This window comes from Psittacula echo (assembly GCF_963264785.1).
Source record: "Psittacula echo genome assembly, chromosome: 4".
Taxonomy (NCBI): domain Eukaryota; kingdom Metazoa; phylum Chordata; class Aves; order Psittaciformes; family Psittacidae; genus Psittacula; species Psittacula echo.
Genome location: NC_137738.1, coordinates 92,485,833 through 92,506,523, shown reverse-complemented (window position 1 = coordinate 92,506,523; position 20,691 = coordinate 92,485,833). Strand labels below are relative to the sequence as shown.

The window sequence follows — 20,691 nt, the reverse complement described above, 5'->3', positions numbered from 1 at the left end:
GAGAGCCCACTGTCAAGGACTTCATTTCACATGGAGTACTGCACAATTACTGAGGATCTGGAGAACGTTAGAAAAACCCAAGAGGCTTGGAAAACTCCAAGGAGAAACTGAAGACATTTGAGTTGGTAATCTTGAAGAAGAAGTTAATTAGAAGAGATGTAAGACCAGAACCTGCCTAAAGCTGTTTGTCTGCATAGGAGAGATTGCACTTCTGTTGTAGGTCAGTGGGGAGGAGACTGAGAAGGGTTCTGAGATGGAAAGCTGGATTTGGTGTTTTATTGTTGCCGAGAAAGTACAAGAAGCAGGAATTAGGTATGACCTGTCCAATAGGGGTAGCCATTCCTAAAAATAGTATTTTTGTTCCTGGCAATCTGTTGCCCTGAACAAGTATCTACTTTTAATGATATACCTAGTTTGGGTATGCATAGAGATGTACAGGGACAGGATACAAAAGGCAGCTTGTTACTATCTCTCATGAAGAATGTAAAACCAAGTCGCTTTTAAAATTCTACTTCCAAAAGATGCAAGGGTTTGCTTCTATCTCAGTTCATAGTTGACATCTAGATTTTTGTTTTCTAGGATTTTCCTGGGGCCAAGACCATAGGAAAATGCCAAGAAGGGCTTCAATATCCTTACCAGAGAGAAAGGATTCTGAGAGCTTTATAAATGCTAGGCATCAAAATCTAAAATGGTTTCCAGCTGTAAGGAATTAAGATAAAGCTTTCATAATGTAAACTTTTAAAGGGGGATTTTTAAATTCATCTTACCTACCTTCTGATACAGCACAGGCATAGTATTCCCCACAGTTAAACCAATAACTTGTTTAATTAAATGTATTCCAAAATCAAGAATGGGTGATTTTGTTGAAGATTGAGAGTCATAAAATGTTTTCCATTAAAAGTTGACTCCTGTAATCACTTTTATTGATTCTCATCTGAATGTTTTGAGGTATATTCCTGGTATTATTTCTTGTATGCCTGCCTGTTTTTTTGCCTTCTTAATATTTCTCCTAATGGACCTCCCATACTTTCACTATGAAAGTAATGTTTGTCTTCTAACCAGCTTTTTTTCTAGTCTGAGCTATCATGCTATGTGTTTCTCATATCCACTTCTGATTTATCTGCTCCTGACAAGGATATTGAGTTAAGTGTGCCATTGGGTTGATCTTTTATGTAAAACAAAAATGCCTAAGAAATACCAAAATAAATTGCAGTGTACAAAATGCATCATGTCTTGCTTCTTCCTTTTAAGACAAGGATAGGTGGATCTCTTGTATGAAGGGGGAAATTGCCTTTTCCTGTGAGTGGATTGGGGACTAAGAGACAGAAATTGCTGGTGGCAAAAGGAGAGTTGCAGAGGGAGCTGCTGATGCTCATGGCTTATGTAGAGGCTGTAAGGCTTCGGTGAGGGGCCAGAAGTGGGTGGCTGAGTCTCGGAGGGGAGAGGATGAGCATGCGATGGACTGGGGTAATTGAGCAGAATCTGTCACTGTTCAGAAAAAAGTAGAATTGGCTGGAAGCGTGGGTCTGTCTGCCAAGGACACAATGAACAGAGGAAGGGATGTGCTTTTTGTTCTGCCTGCCCTACTTGCTCTCAGATTTTTCTGTTTAAAATGTAAGCTTCTAGTTCTTGTTCTAGTAATGCATGTGTATGTGTTTTTGTTATGTGGCCACCTGTCCTTCCCTCCCCCCCATAAAAATAAAGCCTTTATAATTCTTTGGAAAGCTTTCTGTAAGGGATGGCGGGAGGGTGCAGAATTCAGACACTTAGTTTTAAAACTGTGGCTAACTCAGTGCTTTGCATAACTCTGTCCTTTGACTAAGTGTTTTGGGGCATGCACATGTGGAGACCTCTTTAATGGTGATTTCCCACAGCAAGTCATAGTGTCTGGTGGGACATATGGTTATTAAGTTAAGCAGTCTTTTTGAGTCTTTTCTTCTCTGATGTTCCCCTGTCATTTCCCAAGTTAATTCTGTCAAAGTATCTTTACAAATATTTGTCATCTTTATTAAAACTGCATTTTTCTACAATCTGTTACCTATACTGAAGGTTGAGATTGAAACATTTGCTTTCATAGTTACAGACTTCTGCAATTTAAAAATGGGTATTTGAGAGTAAATATCTGGACCAGTAAGAGAAATCTGAGGTTTAACTGTCATGCTTACAGTGCAATAGAATCTTCTATTTAAATTCACATTTTAAGACTTTACAAGTTTCTATGGGAGGTACGTGTTTCTAGTATCACATTAAAATATTGGGATTTTAAATCTTGGTGCTTCTGGCACAATTCCATAAAATACAACTATTTTATAATTTATATGGTGACATATATATATATATAGGTGAAACTATGTGCAAAACTATTGTTGTTGCATTTATCCCATGTGGCAACATCTCAGCTGTGCTCCAGTACTGATTGCTGTGATGTAACTTCTTTCAGTAAGGTCTGCTTCACCCTGCACCCTATGGGACTCTTGCACAACTCTCATCTCTCACAAGTGCAAGAAAAGATTTTGATTATTTGAGGAAAATTAACTTGTTTTGCGCAAACAGCTGTTAGGCATTATTATTTTATGATTGGAATACAGCTATGTACTATTTGATATCAAACTTTAGTAGAAAAAAGTTGCTTGTTTCCTGTACCACATTTTATCTTAGAAAATCAACAGTTACATACACTGTTAAATTAACAGTTAAATAAACTGAACAAACTCATAGAATAAGAAGTTTTAGGTGGCAGGGACCTAAAGAAGTTTCTGATCCAGCACCATGCTCAAAGCAGTGTCAGCAATTGGGGTCAAGTGAGGTTACTCAGGACTTTTAACTGTTGGGTCTGGATAACTGTCACCATCCAATGCTGTTGGTTTTTCAAGCAGATAATCAGACAGCAGTAGATGTATAAAAGATTGAAGTGGACCTAGAGAAGAAAAACCTCCCCTATGCCTCATTGTCCACATTGAATTAAAATTGACAGTGGTTAATGTATTTTATTACCACTTCATAAAACATACCTCGAGCTAACAAAGTGCAGAGCTGTGGGCTTCTAATAGCAGTTCTGATAATCAGAGATTTCACTCTCTTCCTTGCCAGTCTGGTCTCATGTTTTTTTGCAGTGGTCCAGTATGGTTTGGGCAGTGATGAATAGCTACTCCTCTGGATTAGTATCTTTGTCCCTTTAATCTTGCTGTCATAGATTTCAGAAGAGACATATGGATATATTTTTTTCAATATTGTTAAATTCACAGGTTTTATTGCTTGCTTCACTGTTGAAATAATGTAAGCAATTTGAGAATTAAACTAAGTCATTGCAGAGGTGTAGCATGTCTGTATGTAGTGGCAATAATGAGTTTAGGCTAGAAGAGTGCTAATATGTTTATGATCTACAAATGCCTTCTCTGGCAAAGGTACAAATACCTTAAGGGAATACTGTTGATTTTTTGGCAATGTCACTGATCTTAATTTATTAGTAGCTGAAGGCTGCTTTCAGCTGTAATAGAAATATCTGATCCGTGTGATAGATCCTTCATGAAGGCATGATAAAGCCTTCATATAGACTGAAAATACTTCAGTAAACCAACCTGAGAAGTTTACTACTATTCTTTTTAGCTATTAAGTAATTAATTTACTGTGAATTGTGACAAGACTGAAGCTCCCTCTGGTAGGTGTCGTTTACAGTTGATGCTGCTCAAAGTAGATTGCTTTTTCTCATGATGACTTCTGTTGATGCTTTTTCCCTGTCCTTTTTCAGTCTACGCTTTTCTTGTTATCTTTGCATCTCTGGAGATGAAGTATGACATGGTTCTGGCATTCAGCTAAACTCACCGAAGCAAAACATGAGTATTGCAATCTGTTTGCTTGTATTTAATTATGTGCTTTTCTCACAAGACTGCCACCAGCCTTTTTCTTCCTCTTGCTTCTTGTTTGAATGTGTGTGCTGACATAAGACTCTGTGAAATGGTGTTACAGCAAACAGTAGTTGTCCCTAACACCTAGCAGAAGTTTAAAAAGCATTCCAGCTTGACATTTTTTTTTCAAACTAATATGGTTTAAATTTTCTAAGGAACAGAGAGGCCTAAACAGAATTTGTTTTCAGACTAATGCTGTCTTTGCAGAATGCTTTCTCAACCATTCCAACATTGCAAGATATGAGACTGATTACTAGTAGAGTGAGAGCATTATAAATGGGCGCAGAGCTAGGAGTGAGTACTGAATAGTAATTCAAATTTAGCCGTGGCTGGCAGAATACCTGGTGGTCTTAAGATCAAGCAATGAGATTTATTCACATTTTGAAAACATAACTGATAATCAAGTAACTAAGGCAAAAAATAGGCATATAAAGACAATATGTTCTGTTCCATATGAACAGAATACAGCTGATTCAAACCCCTCATGAGGGAGTTCTCACTACTCTGTGACTTAGAGATACCTACGGATTTCAGTGGTCAAACCAGTATGAAATTGTCTTTGCTTAAGAAGATACAGTCCACTTCCCCTCACATTCTTGAGTCACTAATAAGTGTCATAAACCCCAAACAGGTTAAACTGTTTTTCTTATGCACATTTAGCTAAAATTTTTCTTCAGATTTGGTTTTAATGGAAACACAAAAGGAAGCTTAACTGCAGTGTCACTGCCAGGCATCACAGTAATGAATAATCGGAGAGCATGCACTGTGTGCTTGTGTTACAGATGAGTTTGTCTTGACTATTATAATGTATGTTATTTTTCAAAGTCTTGACATTCTGGCAAGTGCAGCATAGGACATTCTGGATGCATGGTAAATTTCTGGCTGACTGGCAGTCACACTATTTTTAGGCTTGAAGGGTTGATGTGGACATGCTTAGAGTGGAATTAAAAGTTCTCTTCTATCTGAAAAGTAGTGATTTTATTTAGCTTGAACAGAATTTATACATATATTGGATGCTTTCTAACAAAACTTGGTTTGGAGGGTAGACAAGTTTAGTATTTGGGTATTCCTGTAGTCTTTAACGCACTTATTAAATGCTCTTGTGAATTAGGTAAGGGTTTCTATTCATGTTTCCTAGATGGGGCAGTTGGAGAAATTGAAATAGCTCTTTAAGTGTAGCTTCTAATTGTCAAGGCTCTGTGGATTCATACAATGGGAATTTGAATGCCTAAAGAACCTGTATGATAGGAATACTTGTATGTGTAAATCTTGGTTTAAGTCACCCATTTGTAATTGTATGCTGAGTCTGTGATGGGTCTTCTAGGCTGCTGGTGTTCAGATCTCTTCCTTGATGATTTTGCCTGTTTGTGCTGGCTGCTTAGCAGTGTTACGGTGAACTATCTAATGTGCAGTGGGGCCTTTGTCACTGCAATAGTAGTAATCTGCTTCTATATGTGTATAATGTATTTCTTGCTGTGAACAGATAGGTATAAACTATTTCATGTAAATTACTTTCTTAACTGTTGCTCTAAGTTTAACAGACTTGGAAGTGATATTTGGCTGTTAATAGTCTACATACAGAGTTTTTTACTGCATAATGTCTAGAATTATGATTAAAAAGAAATTTGAGTGAATTTCCCAATTCAGACTAGAACTAGTCATGAAAAATACAAATCTGAGACAAAATCTCAGTCTTTGTTTTGTAGCTCAGGTTTAAAATTCATAAATGTCTCTGCAGAATTCTCTCGTAATTTTCGTATTACCTGTGGATGAAGGAATTTAAATAATGAAAATTTTCAGAAAGGAAGCTTTGAGCTAGCAAAATGATTGTGGATATCTTCCTTGTACGTAACTTGTAGCCTCAAGGCAGTCCTGCTAAACAGCGGCAGATGTTGTTCATCGATAAGTCAGTGTTACAAAAGATTCAGGAGCAAGAAGTTAATTTGCTTGGACACCCTGTTTGTGACGAGTTAAAAAAGCTGGTCTTAGCTCACATAGAGAATGGCTCCTTGTGTTTGGTCACATCCTTTGTAAAAACCAGAATAAACCAGTAGTATGAGGAAATTTCCAGGTTGTCAGTGAGTATGAGAAGTGTTTGAATGATGGGACAAAGAAATTGTTGAAGTAAGACTGATTATTATTTATTTCGCTGAGGGAGTTTTAAATGAGTTTTCTCAGTGACTGGAAAGTTGAGGTCTGTAGTGAGTTCTAGGAAACTAGAGAAAATAACTCAGGAAGGTAATGGAACACCTTGATGGGGACTGATAGGCAAATAGCACTAATATGGGTGTACATATGGGTGAATAATTCATGATTTTGATTTTGTATCTCAAAGGATATTTGAACAACCTGACATTCCTTGTCTGTCTTAGCATTGACAAGAAAACTGCATTTATACAGAAATGTAGCCTCTTCCACTAGTATATGTTGTGATTAAATCTACACCAAAGTTTCTGAAAGTTGATTTTATCCGGTATGTTGTTAGGGACGGGTCTCATGATTCTTTTGTCTGGAACAAACTGAGCGATTCTGATTTTCTTTACATTTATTTTTTTATTTTTAGTTAATTGTGAGATAATTCGATTACTCTAGGCATTAGAGGGAAGATTTTGAAGCCGTTAAAAGATCACAGACACAAGTGGTTTTGTACACCTTAACTGGAGAATGAGGAGATTACAAACCAGAGTGTAAGCATTTCAGCAGCTAGTGTAGGCTGAAAGTGCAGTGAACTTCAAACATAGATGGAGATAGGATCAAGACAGTATCCAAGTAAATCAAAACTAAAAAAAAAAGCATAGTTTGTATAACCATAAACTTGTGTAATACATAAATATTCTGAGAATACAGTTGCTTAGAGATCATAAATGTAGCTGTGAATAATTATTGTTTGCCTGGGGTTAATGCATGACACTCCCATGAGTGATCGTGCAGTGACTTGGACTGTCAATGAGTAATTAAGTTTCTTTTTTTGGCTTCCCATTGTTAACTGGAAGAAGGAAAAATGTTCCAAAGATAAATGCAAAGCTTTTCTCATACTGGGTTCCTTGTGTGCTTGCATGCAACAATCTACAGGTACTGATTTTTCCTAGCCATCAGGCTGAGGTATTTCCTTATGCGTGTACAGTAGGACTACAAATAACCATTATGCACAGAGTTCACTGCTGCTTTGGATTGGTGTCTTGCCATGTCATTTCTATTGCATATCACTCTTCATGGAGTATCTCAAATTCATCCCTGGAATTAGTCAATAGTGTTTCTGTCATGTGGGAGAAGAGAAATCTGCATGAAAATAGAAGTTGCCTTCCTGTAACTGGTGTCAGGCTTCACCACAGAGCAAAGAAAAGGGACCTACCCACAGGTTTTCTCCTGGCTGGAAGCAGGAGACAGCTGACTTTGATCCCTACATGTGATCCTGCAGGAACATATGACAACTCCTGTGACTGTGATGAAGTTGATGCATCATGTGAATGTTACATGCATGGCCATGCATTGATTAAAGGATGTAGAAGATAGAAAACTGTTGTGTGATTGTGGTACTTAACTTAGCTGGGAGGAGGGGGGGAGAAAATTAGAAATGAACCAAGTCACCCAAAAGGATTGCTCTTTCCAGCTTTCCAGGTTAAAGGAATGTTAAGTGTTGGAGCAAAGCAGACATTTCATTTAAGTTATGTTTTAAGACAATCAGATTTTTCAGAGAGCTTTTATTCCAGCTATTGTACTGCTTGAGATATGTGTCTGAGTGCAAGATGATGTAGATAGCTTGGGAAGGAATAGGGCTGCAGCTCTGGTGCAGGTCAGACTTGGTTGTGGAGCTTGCAGTCGACTCAGTGGCCTGTTGAAATCAAAGAAATGTTTGATTCCTTCCTGAAGGCAAAGCAAGAAATAGGGTGGGAAACAGAGTACCATCACCCCCTCTGATATAGTTCCTCTGTAGAAGAGGGTGTTTTGTTTTCAGAATTGTTTTAAAGGAAATGCAGCTGTGTTAGGTTGTTAACAGAAACTCCTGGCTTTCTTTTCGTATTGGAATAATTCACATATTCTGTTCCTGTAACTAAATTTGATTCCTGTGGCCTTTCACTTTACATACTCCACCTTGCAGGGATTTGAGTTGTTTATTAATCCGCCAGCAGCCCCACACACTGATTCTGGCTGCACAACCACCTTCTCAGCAAATCATATCCTGTATGCTTCCCAGCTGCTGCCATCCTTAACACATGCAGAAAATGTCTCCTGACTGGCTGAACACAAATTCCAGCTGGCATCACCTCATGAGCGAGAAAAGCTTCCCCCTCTCTCCAGGCGCTGTTGCAGTTGCACTGTTTCTTTGTCAGGTGTTGTGTCTCTAGGCAAGGATGTGGTGTTGCAGCAGAGCTCTGGGGGGCTGAGGCAGCTGGGAATCAGCTCTGCAGCTGAGAAGTAGCAATAGCTTCAGCACATGGGGGTGTGCATGGGGTACAAGGGGGGTGTGTGGCTAGAGCAGGGTGGTGAGTGGGTGAATGGCGGTTACAGCTCCCTCTTATCTTTATCCAAGATGATACTTGCCAAGTACTGAGCTGACAGCAGTAACGGGTTTAATGATTGACTTCACTGAGGTTTTGCCAGCAGAGAGCTTGTTCTGTTTTACTGACTGTGAGTTCTTCTAAGAAGCTGTATGGTCCACTGAAATGAAATGATTTAGTATTGAAAAAATTTTGTATTAGTTCACGTTTACACTTGCTAAACTATTATGACTAGTAGGGCTGTGCTTTAGAGCTTACAATAGCCCTATTATTGTCAATGTTCTGTAATGACATCTTTATTTCCTTAGAAATATTCTACAAGTTGAGTTGCTTCCTAGCTCCTAGAGACCTAACTCTGCCTATTTCTGCCTATGTGCTTTGAGTTTCTGCTTGTTTACACAAGTAAAGATACTGTGCATGGTTCTGATGTTTAAAAGAAGATTACTTCAGTGTCACATGGAAGAAAGAGGAAGGATAAAATCGCTTACATGCTGTGATGCTGAAAAATCATGTAGTTAGGTGAATATTATATAGAAAAATGGGTGAACAGATGAAAATTCACAGCACTAGTATAGAAGTTTTTGTGGAACTTAGAAATAAAATAGCTGCCATGAGTACTCATCTTTGTCAGAAAATGTGTTAGGAGTCTCCTTTCATTTGGGGTTTGTAAGGCAAATTCCAGCATCAGGGAGTTCTGTCTTCACATATTTTGCGTTGTGAAGCTGTTAGGCTTTCTTCCTTGTTTTGTATTTTTAAGTGCTATGTGCTATTGCCAACTTTTTAAGCTATAAAAGGTCAGATCTAGTGCTCTTATCTGCATTGTTTACACTTTCAAGTGATTGCAGAAATAGGAGCTGGTATGACACACTGGTTTTTCAAGTGAGAGAGAACTTACGCGACCTCTTGTGTCTCATCTCCATTTAACATTAAGATTTTGGACAGGGTCAGCTTCAGCTCTTAGCTTTGAGTCTGATAAGGGATAAAATCAATTTTTCTATTCCCACTCTTCCTGATCTATGTTCCTTTGGAGACTTACAGTAAAAATGAAGTGCACAACATGTTTATTCCATCCCAGGGAAGACATGGAAACACCCTCTTTCCTTGCCTCTCCCCCCACCATTTAGTTATAGGTGATGTTTCTCACTTGTACAAGAGCCTGAATCTGATCTCCTTGTCCTTGAGATGTTCCATATTTGGAGGGAGTAGAGTGAGAGGCTGGAAAGTGAGGCAATGTAAACTTAGGGAGCATGTGGAAAATATAAAGTTCTAGTACTCATTTTTGGCAAGAATATTTGTGTTGTATTTGTCGTATATTAATGTGGCATTTGGGATATGGCCTGTAGCTATAAATGGAATGATTGTGTAATTTAGCTTGATTCAAGATCTACTTTACTAAGCCATTATGTAGCAGAGCATCAAAATACATTAGGGGAGTGATAACCTCTACAGCAAATCTGTAGTAAACAAAACCAGCAAAAACATTGCAAATGCTTCAGCAGTGATGGAGCTAATGAAACCTTACATCCTGTGGCTTTGTGTGTCTGATTCTATGCAGGAAACTGGTGGACCTGGTTAGCTTTTTCTCTACCGGCTGAGCAAAACCCAGTGTAGACACATGTGATCCAGAGGTGTGGGCCTGATGCATGGCCAGTACATGGTGTCCACCTAGCAAGCCACTGTGCCACAGCAATAGGCAGGCCAAGCAAGTGGCATCGGAGGCCACATGCAGCCCTTGTGCCATATGTTGTGTAGGACTGTTAGCCATAGAATGGTGTTGTATGGAAAGGACCCTAAAGATTATCCAGTTCCGACCCCCCTGTTATGGGCAGGGACACCTTCCACTAGACCAGGTTGCGCAAAGCCTCATGCAACCTGGACTTGAACACTTCCAGGGGCATCCACAGCTTCTCTGGGCAACTTGTGCCAGTGCCTCACCACCCTCATAGCGAAGAATTCTTTCTTCATGTCACATCTAAATCTACCCTCTTTGGGTGTCAACCCATTCCCTCTTGTTCTGTCACTACATGCCCTTGTTGCATCTAAATATTGGAAAACTGTCCACTTGTTAGATTTGCTTTAAGGTGGCTCTGAGACCCAAAAATCTTCAACTGAGGGTTGCAAAGGGGTGGGATAGCTGGTATTGCTTGTTACCAAAGCAGGATGGTATGAACACTTCCTTCTCTGGAAATGGGCTCACAGGCAGTGTGCTTTTATATTTTGATTTGTTTGCTTGTTCAGTGCATTTTGGATCTCTGCTTGAAGTAATCAGGAAGGACAAACTAGACTGTGTGGATCACAAGGCATCCAACTGACTCTGAAGGATTAATATTGCTCACATTTTAAAGTGGTTTCTTGAGTTACAGGGAGGACTGGGACTTGGTTAAGACCACACACTCCAAATCTGTTACTGACTACTTCATAAAACTGATCAATTTTCTGAGTAACACCAATGTATGTCAGTGGTGCATCCATACTTTGAACAGGAATTGTGTAAATAGGAGTCTCTTCTTGGTGTATCAGCAGTAGGTTGGGGCAGGTTAGCTTACCTTGTGATCCTTAGTCAAAACTTGGTTAATTCCAAACATATTTGTATTGTCTTATAAGTGATAATTACAGAATTAGATAGATGTTTAGCTTTGGCTTTTTAGACCTTTTTGCTTGATATGTGTTCTCCCCTCTGAAGTTTTGCAAACAAATACTGTATGTTCTAACTGCATAGAGTTGAGTTTCTCTGTGTGAACAGTGAAAACTAATTCTGCTCATTAGAATTAAAACCATATAGCTGCATTGTGGTAAAAATTCAGTTCTGACACTAGGGACAATTTAATTTTTAATGTTTTTTATGTTGCCACAGCAGTAGGAAAACCAAGCAAACCAATACAGGCAGAAGATTTCAGCACAGGACATGGGAAAACTTAGAGGCTATTGCATCACCTTTCCTAAAAATCAAAGCAGTGTAATGTTACCTGGTGGACAGGACTGCGTTCTGAAAATGAATAATTACGTATTTTAAAAAAGTGTTATTTACTGACATAATGGAAGAGTAGATCTTGACATGAAACCTTCATTTCAAGGCTGAATCCATGTGTGCCAACTAACTGGTGAAAAGGTGCCCTGTGTTGATTGGTTTATTTACCTTTCTTCCAGCAAAATAGCATTCTCTGGTGTTGTCCTTCCACTGCATGGGAAGTGCCTAAAATAACAGAAGCTGCTATGACATCTCCCAAAGCATGTCTTTGTCAAGGTCACAGTTCTATTTTTGATGCGTTTTGTGCAAATGGAGATAGGTATGGTAGGTGCTTGACAAACTATTTTTATAACTAGAGATGCTAAGTGCCCCAAAAGGCTAAAATTGAAGAAAAATGCAACTCCCTCACCTGCTTATGTAAATACAATCAGCTAATGGCTGTTATGGTTAGCCTGGGACTGTGTGCAACCTGGCTTGCCCATCAGCAGATACTGAGCTCTAAAGTTAACCTGCTCTTTCTCTTTCTTAGCCTGCAACCAAAGTTTCTGAGGGACATGGATAAAAGCTGGAGGTTGTGCTGTTAAACCCCAGAATATAAAGCTATGACACTTTCATATAAGCAGGTTCTGCGGGCTCATTCTGTGCTATCAAATTTGTACATAGCTATGCTGAAAATACAGAAATTAACAGATCTTTCCCAAGTGTATTTGGAGTAAGAAAGGGTGATAGAGGTTTGCTTTGGAGCAAACGTTTGATAGAAGTGTAGTATGCTGAGGGTTATTATATGCATGGTTGCCATGTTTGAATCCAGCTCTTCCAAGGCTCTGATGGTTTGAGTCTGGGAGAGCGTTGGGAAGTAGCTTCTGTGCTCGTCTGCTTTCTCGGGCATCTGTGTTTTAGCTGCTGCTTTGAGGAGGACACAGTCCTGGATCCTAGGCTAGATGGAGGCTTCCCTGACCTAGTACTGCCATTTGTTTGGAGCCTTTATGTCCTTCTCTGTTATAGACGATGTGGTGGGCAGGATGGTAGGTGTATCCTGTGGAATAAATTTATGATGCAACACTGGATAAGAAGGCTTTGCGTGTAGGGAAAAATTAATCAGCTGTTCAAACAAAATCAGACTGTTTTGCACTGAAGTAGATGAGCAGTGCTGGTGTGGATGTTCCATTGACTGCTAAACTTGTAAGAGTGACATAAAAGAAGGATAGCACAAGGATGAGGCTGAGGTTTTCTGAAGGATACTTCAGAAATCTATTTAACGTAGCTACTCCTGTTTAGCAGTATAAAGTATGATAGAAAATGTATGTTAAGCTGGAAACTGAAAGAAGGTTCATGTAATGTGAAGAAACTGAAGCCTGTGTATCTGTACGTGTTTGTGTATATATGTATGCACACAGATATAAGGAATCTTTTTGGTTTTGTATATGCAGGTAAGAAACCCTTATTTCTGTTGATTAATGTTATTTGACAAGATGACTGGACAAGAAATAATAATACAGAATAATGTATTTTCTTTGCTACTAGAAGGTTCTTTTTTTAAAAAATAGCATTCTCTTCATGTGCACCTTCTGTACTTCTGTACAGCACTACTTGGAGAGGCTGCTTACTTAGTATTTTCTATGTATTGTGTGTATGTAGTATAAGTTATAATTGATGTATAATATATTAGAATATACTTTTTAAACTAGTTTACTTGGTATGTTTCTTTTAAAGGAATAGTAGAATATGGATAGAACATACTAAGTACACTATTCACCAAGTAGCAGATGTAGAGTAACTTTAACTTTTAAGACCAATTGCTTTTCTGGGGGAAAAAACTTAGCCTTGGGTAAAACCATTGCATTCATGTACAGCTTGTAATTAATTGTATTGTAGTTGAGTAAAACTTCAGGTTGATGAGCTCTGTAAAACCTTACTCAATTTTCTGATTTAAGGGGTCGTTTTGGAGACTTGAGTCTTTGAAGAGGGTAAGAAGCAGGAAGACTACTTTAGAAAGTTTTCAAAGTACTTTTGAATCCGTTTTGAGTTTTTTCAAGTGAAGCTGGACTTGTATGAGAGTGAAGATGATGAGCAAGTTACACCACAAACCTGCACGAGAAACAACAGGAATGACGCAAGCTGTTGTAAACTTTGTCTCCTGCAGGGATAACATTGCTGAACTCTCCCTGGTCTACATCAGCAAGGGACGTAATGTGTCATGGCTAATATGCAGAGATGCACTGGGAAGGTGAAAAGCATTGTGTGGGTTGCAAGATCCTGTGTTTTCCTCATCAGTTACAAACTTGAAGTCTTCCAAGCTGTGTGTAACTTGGAGCTGGTGGCTCACATAGTTGGAAGATAGTTAAAATTCGCAGTTGTGTTTGGTGAATAAAACATAGCAACAAGTTTCACTGCTCTGTGGGAAGACAGATTTTGGTTTAGATTGTGCAATGGAATCTGAAATCCCAGTGAGGAGCTTAGGTTGCCTTTTATTTTTCCTCCACTTCTGCACTACAACTTAAGCATGGATATTAACTGAATTGTGAAAAGTTACACCATGTCAGTCGCAATGGCTAACGTCTATTTCCAGGAAATCTGGAAGTACCCATGTGGCTGACATTTTGGTCAGCATACTCCAAAACCAGAGAAATGCTCTATAATCATGAAGCCAAGAAAGGATGTGTTCATTTTCTCACTGTTCTTACTAACTGGGCTTTTCATAGTAAAGTTAGGTTTTGATTTGGAAGAGGGTATTGTGAAGGATAGCAGATGTTAGATCTGACAGATGTTTCTGGCTTCCTCGAGGCAAGGTGCCAGTTGGGCTCCTGCTCAAGTGTCATAGCAAATGATGGTTTGGTTTTTTGGTTTGTTTTTTTTTTATTTTTTTTTTTCTGAAAGATTTTGGGAAAGCTCTGTCCCTCCCTCTTGCCTTCTTTACTGCAAGGATGTGTTGCTGCCTCATGTTCAACTTGGTGACCACAAGGACCCACAGGTCCTTTTCTGCCAAGCTGCTTTCCAGCTGGGTGGCTGCCAGCATATATTGGTGCCTAGTGTCGTTCTTCCCCAGCTGGAGGACTTTGCACTTCCCCTTGTTGACTGTCATGAGGTTCCTGTCAGTTCATTTCTCCAACCTGCCAAGGTTCCTTTGGATGGTAGCAAGGTCTTCTGGTGTATTGGCTGCTCCTCACACTTTGGTGTCATTATCAAACTTGCTGAGACTGCACTCTGCCCCATCATCCAAATCATAAATGAAGATGTTAGAGGATCAGACCCAGTATTGACCCCTGGGGTACACAGGTAGTTATTGGCCTCCAGTTCAACTTTGTGCCACTGATCACCACATTCTAAGCCCAGCCATTCAGCCTGTTTTCAATCCACTTGACTGTCTGCCCATCCAGCCCCATACATCATCAGCTTGTCTATGAGAATATCAAGCATCAAAAGCCTTTCTGAAGTCAGTAGACAATATCCACTGCTCTCCCCTCATGTTCCAAGCCAGTAATTTCGTTGCAGAAAGTTAATGTGCTGTAGAAGGTGGAAAGCATTAAAGCCACAGGAATCTTCAGATGAAGAAGTAACCTTTAACTGCCCTGCACATTTCACTGCTCCGTAATTGGGTAGCATCGCTGCCTCAGTCTATTCCTAAGTGCAGGGCACTACAATGTGATTTAAACTACTTCTGTTACCTAAAAATATAATCAATCCTTCACTTTTCATGGAACGCCTAGGAATAGATTTGTGTATGTGTGACTGAAGTGCACTGGTGATGTCCTTTCTGTCAACTTTATAACAGATAAGTTTGCCCAGTAATTGACCTTGCATCTGCCCAGTTTGGTATTCAGACCTGTATAATCTCTCTGTTTCTCAATTTCCTCATATATAGAACTGGAGTAACATTGAGTATCACAAAATTCATTTTAAAGAGGAATGCAATTTTTATGCAACACTTGAATGCATGGAGAATAACTGAGGAAATGCTCATGGGGAAATCCCAAGCTTCTTGAGTGCAGCATGTGGGAGGTATGCAATAAGTAAAATGACTGGATGCATCTTAAACTTGAATGCCAGGCCTTTAAAAGATATCAGGAGTAATGATGTGTTTCTTCAGTGAGACAGGAATTTGCAGTTGCATGTTCACATAGGATTGTATCATAATAACTATATAGAAAAGAACCTAAGGTTTCCTGACTTCTCAGTGCTTTACTAATGAATAGGATATCATTAGTTTTATTTCAGTTGTACTTACCAGCATAGCCTTCGTGCTTGCAAAAGGAAGTCTTTGTAATGTCTTGTTGAAATACAGCATGAATGTTTTAAAACATAAACTATATGAGGTAGAAACTGCTGTCTGTTTTCTTCCATCTGAGGATCTGGACCTAATGACACAGGGTGTTTCTCATCCTAACAAAGTAGGTATTGCTGCTATGGATAGCACTTTATGAAAGCTGTATTTAGATACATTTGCAATTCTGTTTATATTAGACCTATTGCAGTATACTGTGAATAGACTGTTGTTAATGAATACATGATCTTGTCAGTGGGGATAAAATGAGATGCTCTTCAAGAGAACTACAGTACGTTATTTTTTTTCTTGGCTGCTTAGTACGGTATCTGTGGCTGAGCATGTAGTTATCTCTGCACATAACAAGTTACTTTTAATCTGGGATTGTTGAGCATGTAAATCAAGAGGTTGGTAAAGCTGAAAATCGTGCTGAATTTTTAGTGAACGGAAGAACTGAGACTGATTGCAGCGTGGGCAGGTAGAACCCACATACTCCTCATCTGTGTGAAACCTGGGTTTTGTTTGTTGGGCTTTGGGGGATGGTGGGGTGGGTAGTTTTTCTTAAAATGTCTGAGAAAAATTTTAATTCCCAAAATTTTAGAGTTCTGTGTTGTGCCACATTCTTGATACCTGCAGTCCTCTACGTACCATTTCATTGTGTTAAATTGTTCCTCTTGCTGAAATAATTTAGTATAATTATAAGCCAATTATTTTGTAGTTTTGTTGGATTCTTATTATACTTTTGTACCAATTAGCCACCTGATATAATACTGTTTCTGCGTTATTGATATTCATGAAAACAAAAGAATCTGTTGCTAAAACAGGCACCCTAAATATGTTTGTTTTATTCTGAGACTTTTTTCCCCCAAAAAGAAAGAAGTGTGGTTTAATGTAGCTATTGATATATAAGGTTATCTGTAATTTGGAGGTTGGATGTTTTAACATAGTACATGGTTTATATCTAGCACAACTCCTAATTAAAGGTTAAACTGCAAGTGTTCTGTACTGCAACTTTCAGGTTAAAGAATAATTTCTAAGACTTTAGAATTATTTACATTAACACTTTTTTTGCAGAAATACTTATTAGGAAAAGGAAGGAAGAGCATGTTCCAAGGTCTTCCTGTAGTGTCCCTCACTGTTTCACCCAAGTCTTAGTCATGATTTTCCATTTGGTGTATGAATTCTGAATGTGTAATATGGTCTGCTGTAGGGGTTACGCATTAGTCTTGTGAACACGGCACAAGTGCTTGATTACATTATCGTGAATGTTTCCCAAGTTATGTGGAAATCTTCAAGACTGTGAAGTTCATACATAAAATCCTAAGGGATTAGTTAAGTTGCTGCTGCATTCTCCATTCTTTTTAACTGTGAAGAATATCTGGCAGGTTTTGTGAGGTGTACTGGCAAATCGGTTCTCACTAGTGTGCAGATGTACATGTTAGAAAGGCTGGGGAATCCCAACCCTGACCTGAAAAAATTACATGTGAAATTAAATTTATAATACTTGTGTAAGGTGGTTCTTTGCTGAGGATCAGCTTCCACAGGAGGCATGAAGGCATCCTCTTTCTTTTTCACTTGGATATCTTTTAATATTTGTACTTGAAAATTGCCTTTTCCAGTTCCTTTGGAAAGAGCAGCAGTGGGATTTGTGGTGCTGAATTTTGAATGTACAGAAACACATTTAATTGAAATTGTTTGATGTGTAATTTGCCACATTTTTGTGCTCAGAGAAAAATTAACTTTGATCTAAAAAACCCCCAACTTTACAAATTAATTTTCTCTGTATAGGATTTCCAGTTTTTACAGTGGTACTAGAAATTATAAATCCTGTGTTTTGTTATGGGAATAAATATTTTGGCTAATGACAATAGAATTTGTGAGTACTGTACACAGTATTATTAAAAATAAGTTGATGTGCTTGCATAGAATAAATACTGCCAAAAAAGCCCAACCGGAATGAAGGTGTAATTACACACTCCAATTATGTAAACTGAAATGGTAGTTTGTTCAATGGAGAAATGTTTATGGTTTTTAACTGAAAAGCTTGTGTTTCCATTTTCCAGGTATTGCTTTGTTTTTGCTTTGGGATACCTCACTGTGTGCCAAATTACTAGAGTCTATATCTTTGATTATGGACAGTACTCCGCTGATTTTTCTGGGTAAGGAGAAAAATAATCTTTCCATCTTGTCCTCCTGATTGCTACTGTACCTGGGTTTTTTCCAAGTTAAGTGTGTCAACCTTTTAAACTTTGTGAGAAAGCTGGGTGTGTGCTTATGTCTTTGTACACATGCAAATATGTAAGTAGCTATGCTTTAATCATGCAAATTGAGAATTGGGGAGCAGTTGTGTCTTGTCAGAACCATTGATGCCTTGTCTGTTGCCTGCTGTTCCTGTCTGAAGGGCATAAAGGATTTGGTGCATAATTTTTTGCTTTTGCTTTTTTCCCCTAAAACTCTGTTACCACCCATGACAATATGATGAAACTTGAATTATATCTGATGTACTCTTGTGCCTGGCACAGCCTGATACCACTTTGTGAGGAAAATCTGAATGTTTTATTGAATTTAGCTGTTTACCTTCTTTCTTTTTTGGTTTTGTTACATGTTCCAGAAAGAGAAAGCTAAGGAAAGAGGCACCTGTGTGGTGGAACAGTCACACAGCCCTTGGAAACAGAAAGCTTTGACTATATGTTCTCTGGTTTTATATCACAAACTTAAACCTGTGTCATGGCTCACACCCAGCCACACAGCTCGTTCACTCACTCCCCCCCCTCCTCCCCTGACTCCCGGAGGGATGGGAAGGAGAATCAAAAGAATGGAACTCCCACAGGTTGAGATAAGAGCAGCCCAGTAACTAAGGTATAACACAAACCACTGCTGCTACCACCAATAATAATAATGATAAGGGAAATAACAAGGGAAGAGAATACAATACCACTCGCCGAAACGAGAACTAGCCCAACCCAGCAGCAAACTAGCCCTTCCGGGTAACTTCCAGTTTACACCCCGGGCATGACGTGCTGTGGTATGGAATACCTCTTTGGCTAGTTTGGGTCAGGTGTGCTGTCTCTTCTTCCTCCCGGCTTCCCCTCCTCCCTGGCAGAGCATGAAGCTCAGAAAGTCCTTGGTCAGGGTAAACATTCTGAGCAGCAACTGAAAACATCGGCTTTATCAGTATTATTCCCAGGCCAAAAGTCAAAACCACAGCGCTGCACCAGCTACTAAGAAGGAGAAAAAGTGACTGCTGCTGCTGAATCCAGGGCAACCTGTGTTTGACTTGAGCAGTAATCAGGAGCAAAACAGAATTAAGTTGGGAAAGTAAAACAGCGTTGGTGATCCTTTCTTACTTCAGACACAAGGAACAGAAGCACAACTTTTCCTATAAGTGTTTGCCACTGTGATTGTGCTTTTGGTGATTTAAAGGAGAGAGTGTATTTTCTGGGGGAAGTGTTTGCTAGTCTGCTTAAAACAGTGTAGTGAATACTTTTCAGGAATACTATGAATTGTCGGTGGTCTTTGTAGTTTAGTATTACCTGTACTGTGTAGTGGGGTTGTGCTTGGTAGCCTTGGTAGCCTTGTTGCTTTTCAGCCTTCATTGATAACAAGTATGTAGTTCAGAAACTTAACTTGTGGGCTGAATCCAAAAGCTTTATGGTTAAGTTTGTCTTTTCTGTCATGTTTAGCTGGGCCTTACCTTCTGAAACCTCTATTCTACATTTACTCCTACATTCAAGTGTCTGCCTTCAAGCCACATATCCAAATTCCAATTGTAGTCACTGGAGATCTGACTGATGTACACAGTAGAGCCTGAAGGGCATTTCAGCTGCCCTACCGCTAAGTTCTACCTTAGTGTGAACTGGGTCACTTGCCAAATGCCTCTGACTATTGCTACATCTCCGCTGGCTATAATGGGAGCTTGCAACATAGACATATGCATAAAGGTGCTTTAAAATTAGGTTCACTGATTAGGGTTGAATTAAACCTTCACCATTACAAGTGAAACTGTAATCAAAATGCTGTTCCTTTCAGTTCATTGTAGGGCTAAAATGTGCAACCTTGGCAGTGATCAAAGCTCTGAGCTGGCTCCGGAAGCTGTATAATTGCACTTGTTTGTTGCTGCTCTCAAAACTATTAGTAGAGCTTGAGCACATCATTGCTCAGATGTGACTCTTGGGTTGGTGTTGGCTCAGAGATTTCTGCTAGGTCTGAAAACATTCAAAGATTTAAGAGATCTGTGTTCTGGATGTTCTGTTCTGAAGCCTAGATCCAACTCTCTTGATTGTATGTTTCAGCTGCCTAATTTAAACCATCTTTTCGTACACTAGTTTGGGAGCTTGATATATGCATCTGGCATATACTGCATCTGTGCCCTTGAGGCCTGAGACAGAGATTACTTCCAAAACAGGGGGAGAAAGAAGATGAACTGAAGGGGCTATTTTCTGCCAGTTTTCTCTAGTTCTAGGGGAAGAGAAATTAGCTCAAGTAAATGAAAAAAGTTGCCTAACCAGGAGTTGAACCCCAGCACCAGCAAGTTCTTCTGAAGATGTTGGCATAGATTTGTCTAGTAGTTAGTCCCAGAAGAGCTTTGAATGTCTGTTTACCTAGATATTTCTGCTAGCATGCCATACCCACCTGAGGTGTCCCAGAGAATCTGCAAAAAGTTTGAAGGAAGGCATCAATGCACTGACAGTGGAAACAGTGGAGGAGACCTCATGCTGGAGATGCAATTGCTAGTGCAGGGCTGAGTGGTCCTGGCTGCAGTACTAACAGATCCCAGCTGCCAGTGAACCTTCCACTGCCTTCTTGCCTTTCTGCCAGCACCTAAAACGGATCATTAAAATTCTGGTTCCCAGCCGTCCTGTTCCAGGAAGGACTCTTCCTCCTTTAGTGTCTAGATTGTTGCTTCTCAGCCAAATCCTTGATGATACTGGAAAAGCCACTTGAGAAGTGAAAAAACACTGGGGTCTGCTATTATAACTGACAGATGCACCAGCGAGACAGCTAGAATTAATGTGAGGTCTGACAGAACTCCTCCTGGGCTGCATCCTTCCACCAGGC

At 39.3% G+C, this 20,691-nt stretch overlaps 1 protein-coding gene across 1 annotated transcript in view; it reads left to right on the top strand.

Annotated features, from left to right (window-relative positions):
• MBOAT2 (membrane bound glycerophospholipid O-acyltransferase 2) overlaps positions 1-20,691 on the top strand; it is a gene marked incomplete at both ends in the record, with an annotated part of 88,148 nt that overhangs the window by 40,460 nt on the left and 26,997 nt on the right. The window contains one exon of the mRNA XM_080615440.1: positions 17,697-17,792. Within this exon, the coding sequence (XP_080471566.1) occupies positions 17,697-17,792 (96 nt within the window). The remainder of the gene's footprint in view (positions 1-17,696; positions 17,793-20,691) is intronic.